This window comes from Homarus americanus, unplaced genomic scaffold, assembly GCF_018991925.1.
Source record: "Homarus americanus isolate GMGI-L3 unplaced genomic scaffold, GMGI_Hamer_2.0 scaffold45698, whole genome shotgun sequence".
NCBI lineage: Eukaryota > Metazoa > Arthropoda > Malacostraca > Decapoda > Nephropidae > Homarus > Homarus americanus.
In genome coordinates, this window is record NW_024735554.1 from 15,494,683 (window position 1) to 15,502,409 (window position 7,727).

Here is a 7,727-nt window from a genome sequence, read left to right on the forward strand (position 1 = left end):
ATTCTGAGGGCTTTATTTTGCATTTTCTCGAGCTTGTCAACGCCTTTCCCGTCACAAAGGACCAGGGCTGGTGCGTGGTTCTCTATCAGAGATCTTATATAGCCTAGGTACATTGTTTTAACAATTTTAATATTAGCACCATAGTGCGGGCTGTATCCCGCTACACTTCTAAGAGGTCTCAGTCTGTCAGTACATTGGCGGGTTAGCTGTTGTATGGCAGGTAGGGTACAAGGGACGGAAACACCAAGATATTTAAAAGAAGAAACATAGTCAATAGTGTTGTTACCTATCTTGAACTTGGCAGGGCCGCGTTTGCGGTTACCAGCTTGTTTGTTGAACACCTTAGTTTTCTCAGTGAAGATAATAAGACCGAGGTTCTCACAGGCTGCGTATACATGGTTCAGGGTGGTTTGCATTTCACGATGAGTTTTAGTATGTATAAGAATATCATCAGCATAGCTGATTGAGATATTGCTGGGGTTGTCTGGTATTAAATTTAATAATGCATTCATAAGAACATTGAACAAAGTGGGGCTAAGTACTCCACCTTGAGGGGTACCAAGTTGCATATCTTTAACTTCACTTTTGTAACCCTGAAACAGTGCAGCAGCCCTTCTGTTGGTTAGGTAACCACTTATCCAGTGTAACAGCCTACCTCCTATATCCATTTTGGCTAGTTCGTACAATATCAGTTGCCTATTGGCAATATCAAATGCAGCTTTTAGGTCAAGAAATGTGGTGTATCTGTGCCTTTCATCACCATGCACAGTTAGGAATGTGGTGATGCAATTATGTACACCTTTACCATGGGTGAAGCCATTTATGTTAGGAGACATGTGTTCTCTGATTCTATATAAGAGTCTGCCAAGAACCATCCTCTCAAAGGTTTTACACAGACAGCTGGTTAGTGATATGGGACGAAAGGCATCAGGCTGTCCTGGTTTCGGTATTGGTACAACAATACTGCTGGTCCATGATGTGGGTAGTTGGCCCTCGGCATGACTCATATTGTACAATACCAACAATGGATTGCCTGGCACGCGCCTTAGTAGTCTAATGATGTTGTAGGTGACTCCGTCCTCTCCAGGGGAAGTAGACCTACCCCTGGCGAGGGCGGCGTCAAGCTTCCACTCAGTATATGGAACATCACACTCATCGTGCTGTTTGCCCAGCATAAAGCTAATAAGATTACTTCTCTCTACAGACTTCGCATCAAGGAGTCCCCGAGTCCCAGCTGGTAACATGTCATAGCTCGACACATGAGCCCACTTTGTTATTAGCTCATTCGACTTTTGCAGAGGGTTTGGATGGGAGACGTGTCTTCTGTTTTTACCTCTGATTATGTTTATGTCTTTCCAGGCTTTGCTGAGGGATGTGTGTTGGTTCAGGCTGTTGACATATGTCTCCCATGCATTTTGTCTGAGTTCGTTTACACGTTCCCTGACAGCAGCAAGGGAAGCTTGATACAATTGTAACATTTGAGGTGTTCTACATTGTCTGTAACCCTTACCCACCCTCCTGACCCTAGCCCTGAGTTTTTTCAGCTCAGGGTCATTATAGCACTGCTGTTGCCTGTTCCCATTATGCTGACCACGTTTTCTCCTTTTTTTGGTGGAGGCATTGTTGGTGAAGTATACATAAGTCCTATCTATCAGATCGTCATGGAAACTTTGGTAATTGTCAGGCTTGTAGTCCTTGTACCAGTCATGGATGAAGTCTATGAACTGGCTTTCATGTTCTTGCTTGACTGTGATTCTACGTCTGTTGAGTTTACCACCAGTGGGGGTGTCATTGGCTACATGTATACTAGCTTGGATTGGGCTGTGGTCAGACATAAGATCAGTGACAACATCAGAGCTATGAGTTGTGTATGATAGATTAAAGCCAATACATTTGTCTAGACCCCCGCCATAGATGTGTGTTGGTTCATTATTACCTATAATTTGAACATCTTCATATGCACTGAGAAGTGAGATAAGTCTCCTACCATTGGTGTTAGTGGTGGAGTCACCTAATTTCTTGTGTCTAGTATTCAGGTCACCCATTAGGACAGTGGGCTCAGTGTGTAAAAAGTCTGGGAGATCTGTGTATTGAAGCTGATCTGAGGGAGCATAGGCGTTTAGCACGTTGAGTGTGGAGTTGCCCAGGTGGATAGTGATCCCATGGTACTGAAGGTCTGTAGGGTGTTGGTAGGGGTGGTAAGGGTGAAAGGGGGTTAATAAGGTGATGGGTCTGTAGGGTGTTGGTAGGGGTGGTAAGGGTGAAAGGGGGTTGGTAAGCGTGGTAAGGCTGGCAGAGGTTTGGTAGGGGTGACAGGGAGTTGGTAGGGTAACAGGGGTTGGTAGGGGTGGTGGAGGTGGTAGAGTGACAGGGGGCTGGTAGGGGTGGCAAAGGTGATAGGGAGTTGGTAGGGGTGGTAGAGGTGGCAGGGTGTTAGTAGGGGTGCTATGGATGGCGGAGGGCTGGTAGGGGTGGAAGGGGTGAGAGATGGTTGGTAGGGGTGCTATGGGGTTGATAGAGGTGGCAGGGGCGATAGGGAGTTCGTAGGGGTGGTAGGGGTGATAGGGGGTTGGTAGAGATGGTAGAGGTGACATGCGGTTGGTAGGGGTGGTGGACTCACACTTTACATAGGGATGGAGTAACTTCTTGCACACACACACACACACACACACACACATAACAAAACGCGTACAATAAGTAAACAAGGCGTCCGTCAGCTGATGAGCGCCATGATACTCTCAGCTGACAACCCTCGTGTACGACCAGCAAGATGAATACTAAAATCCCATCACTTGTAGCGATCATGGTATTATTAATCCACCATATGGAGATTAATGTGATGGCTGTGTATTAATCTGTTAGACCATAAATCCCGCTCCTACTTGGGTGGTCATGATTCCTCAATAATAATAAGGATTTTCACACACAAACTATAATTAATTCTCTCTTCGTAGCTTTGATGGGATTACCCTCACTCACCACACTCACATGGCCATATCATCCCGCTCATGTAAGGGAGGAAATTGTAGCCAATATTGTAGGGAATACCGTCCATATGATCGATGATTGTCTGGGGTGTACAGAGCGTGGAAGATTGATTGTATGGCTGGTGTGTGATGCTCGTTCAGTCGTGTAATGCTGGAACACGTCCCCCCACACACACGTGCCGCCACCCTCACCAATATTATCACAAACATATGCCTCTAAACATCATCTCCTTACTATTTTGAACAGAACGTCTTTCTGATATATCTCTCACTAATTACACCCACAAGAGAAACAAATTTTCCATGAATGATATTGATCTAGTTAAGAGTTATTGATGTGAAGTGGTGAGGGTAGAGGAGAGGGGTATTGTGTGCGTGTAGTGAGGTTCGTACACGGGTCCCCACGTGGCAGCAATATCCCCGGGGTAGCTGCACGTGCACCTCACCCATGAATTTAATTTGGCTCGCCTCTCTACCAGACATTACTAACAAAATGCTCCATTATTTCTTCCCTATCTCTCTATCACTCTGTATAAAAAACTATACAGTATCTTAATAACCAAAATCTTTACCACAATTTTATTATGTTAGTTTATGTGATATATTTAGTATATTGTACAGCACTCTGGACTGTAATAGATACACTCATGAAGTCTCTACACTGTCTATTGCCTTCATATATGACGAATAAGCCTCAATCATCTGTCTGTGTCTGTCTGTATTTCTCTGTATCTGCCTGTCTTTCTGCCAATCTTTCTATGTCAATCTGTCTCTATGCCTGTATATCTTGTCTATTTGTCTGGGTGTGTTTACTGTCTGTTTGGCTGTCTGTCTGTCTGTCTGACTACATTCCGTATATTGTCTCTACAAACAGATAGACTAATTTCCCCAGGTAGATTAATTATCCCGGGTAGACTATTTATCTCATGAAGACTAATTGTCCCAAGTAGACTAATTATCCTAGGTAGACTAATTATATTAATACATTAATCCTACCAGGTAGAAACTTTTTGTCCCAAGTAGATTAATTGTCCCAGGTAGAATACAATAATTAACCCAGATATATTAATTGTCCCAGGTAGATCAATTGTCCTAAACAGATTAAATAACCCAGGTATATTTATTGTCCCCCGTCTCGAGAAGAACAAAAGACGATCTTTTAGTTAAGAACTGTAAATTAATATCAGGTGTCAGGAGGACGTAGTAGCCTTGAAATCTGTGACGAAGTGATTGAATCTGGTTCCTATTGGAGGAGAGGGAGTGTGAGGTGAGGAGGGAGAGTGTGTGTGTACAGAGTTTGGGGAAGAAATATATGGGGTAGGGAGGAAAGTGTGTGTGTGGGTGGGGGGAGGGAGATTAAGTGAGGGAGGAGAGAGAACATGTGGGCTATGATGGAGAGTTTGGGGAGGAGGAATTGTGAAAGGGAAGAGTGACTTGTGGGGAGAGAGAGGGGAGGAAAAGTGTGTGGAGAACGAAGAAGAGTATTGTGGAGGAGGGAATGTGTGGGGTTAGAGTGTGTTGGTGAAGAGAGAGTGTGAGTGGGAAGAGGGAGAATATGGAGTAGGAGGGAGTGTGTGGTGTACGAGGAAGAGAGAGCGAATAATCCCAGTATCACCACCACCACCACCACGGACGCCTCACACCACCACCACAGTCGCCTCACAGCACCACAGTCGCCACACACCACCACCACAGTCACTCCACACCACACACGGTCGCCTCACACCCTGCCACAGTCACCACAGCACCACGGTCGCATCACACCACCACGGTCGCATGCCTACAGTCGCCCCCAGCACCACAGTCGCCCAGCACCACAGTCATACAACACCACAGTTGCCACAGAGTCACAGGCGTCTCACCACCACGTTCGCTACAACACACGATCGCCACAGCACCACGGTCGCCACAGCACCACGGTCGCCCACAGCACCACAGTCGCCTCAACATCACCCAGTCGCCACAACACCACGGTCGCCACAGAACCACGGTCGCCACAGAGTCACAGGCGTCTCACCACCACGTTCGCCACAACACCACAGTCGCCACAGCACCTGTCGCCACAACACCACAGTCGCCACAGCACCACGGTCGCCACAGCACCACAGTCGCCACAGCACCACGGTCGCCACCAGCGCACAGTCGTCCTGGCACCACGGGCGTCTCACCACCACAGTCGCCCCACAGCACCACGGTCGCCACAACACCACAGTCGCCACAGCACCACTGTCGCCACAACACCACAGTCGCCACAGCACCACAATCGCCACAGCACCACAGTCGCCACAGCACCACTGTCATACAACACCACGGTGCCACAGCACCACAGTCGCCACAACCTACAAGTCATACAGCACCACTATGTACAACACCACAGTCGCCTACAACACCACAGTCGCCACAGCACCACGGTCGCCACAGCATGCGGTCGCCACAGCACCACAGTCGCCACAGCACCACGGTCGCCACAGCACCACGGTCGCCACAGCACCACGGGCGTCCTCACCACCACAGTCGCCACAGCACCACAGTCGCCACAGCACCACGGTCGCCACAGCACCACGGGCGTCTCACCACCACAGTCATACAGCACCGCACAGTCGCCACAGCACCACAGTCGCCACAGCACCACGGTCGCCCACCGCACCACAGTCGCCACAGCATCACAGTCATACAGCACCACTGTCGCCACAACACCACAGTCGCCACAGCACCACGGTCGCCACAGCACCACGGTCGCCACAGCACCACAGTCGCCACAGCACCACGGTCGCCACAGCACCACGGTCGCCACAGCACCACGGGCGTCTCACCACCACGGTCGCCACAGCACCACGGTCGCCATAGCACCACGGGCGTCTCACCATGGTCAGAAGTATCCTAAAAACCTCTCTAAGACTCACAATGGAATGCCGATGAAAGTCTCGGCTTATTGGTCGTGACAAAAATTTATCTTCATCGTTTTTTTTTAATTGTTGGCGACAAGAGGAAAAATATCGACAAATTCCTCCATTTCTTTGATTTTTAAGTTTTTGTTTTGTTTTATGTTCGACCGATTTTGCGTGTGTGTGTGTGTGTGTGTGTGTGTGTGTGTGTGTGTGTGTGTGTTTTGTTACAGTTCTCTTAATTTTATTGTTGTTGTGGTTTTGGGTTCGTTTGCAATGTATTCGGATTCACCCTTTTTAATCACTTTTGTAATTTATTCTTTTAGTCAAATAAAATATTATTTTCTCATTTTTTCATCGGTTATAATATGTTGTTTTACACCGCTCACACTCTACACAAGAGACTCACACTCTACACGAGAGACTCGCACTCTACACAAGAGACTCACACTCTACACGAGAGACTCACACTCTACGCGAGAGACTCACACTCTACACGAGAGACTCACTCTACACAAGAGACTCACACTCTACACGAGAGACTCACATTCTACACGAGAGACTCACACTCTACAGAGTCACACTCCCCAGACACTCACACTCTACACGAGACACACTCCCCAGACACTCACACTCTACACGAGACACTCTCCCAACACACTCACACACTACACGAGACACTCTCCCAACACGCTCACACACTACACGAGACACACTCCCCAGACACTCACACTCTACACGAGACACACTCCCCAGACACTCACACTCTACACACACTCCCCAGACACACTCTACACACACACTCACTCACACTACACGAGAGACACTCACACTCTACACGAGACACTCACACTCACACACTACACGAGAGACACACTCCCCAGACACTCACACTCTACACGAGACACACTCCCCAAACACTCACACTCTACACGAGACACTCTCCCAACACACTCACACACTACACGAGACACTCTCCCAACACACTCACACTCTACACGAGACACTTTCCCAACACACTCACACACTACACGAGACACTCCCCAGACACTCACACTCTACACGAGACAATACCCTCAGAAACACATACGTTCTTAACACCGTCTCCTCATTTATATAATTGGCGCCCTTTAAAACTGACTCCCCGGGCACATAAACACCCCTTAAATCACCCAGCTATAGGCTGTGACCCTCGCCAGCACTAGGCCTACACACTAATGGGTCGTACAACTAACTATTTTTACTCCTCCGAAACTATCGCAAAAGTGACGTGTGATTGTCTTCTTCCGATGAGAAGTTTTCCCCATGGAGGAGTTTTCCCCAAGTATGCGTCTTCCCCCAAGCAGGAGTTTTCCCCAACCAGGAGTCTTCCCCAACCAGGAGTTTTCCCCAAGTAGGAGTCTTCCCCAAGCAGGAGGAGTGTGTGTTAAGGAGACCCTAGAGACGAGTTATCTTCTCTGTCTTACGGCTGACCACTGGTGACTCAGCTGACCACTAGTGACTCAGCTGACTACTGGTGACTCATGTAACCACTGGTGACTCTTAGCTGACCACTGGTGACTCTCAACTGACTACTGGTGACTCATGTGCCCACTGGTGACTCTTAGCTGACCACTGGTGATTCATGTAACCAATGGTGACTCTCATGTGACCACTGGTGACTCTCATGTGATCACTGGTGACTCTCATGTGACCACTGGTGACTCTCATGTGACCACTGGTGACTCTTAGCTGACCACTTGTGACTCTCAACTGACTACTGGTGCCTCATGTACCCACTGGTGACTCTTAACTGACCACCGGTGACTCTCAAGTGACTACTGGTGACTCTCATTTGCTAACCGGTGACTTTCAA

General features: G+C 48.1%; 1 protein-coding gene across 1 annotated transcript; it reads left to right on the forward strand.

Moving 5' to 3' along the window:
• The first annotated feature begins 4,763 nt into the window (after positions 1-4,763).
• Positions 4,764-5,834, forward strand: LOC121871553 (DNA-directed RNA polymerase II subunit RPB1-like). The gene has a single exon (XM_042373998.1). It carries the CDS (start codon positions 4,764-4,766, stop codon positions 5,832-5,834), a length of 1,071 nt encoding a protein of 356 aa, XP_042229932.1.
• Positions 5,835-7,727: the final 1,893 nt, after the last annotated feature.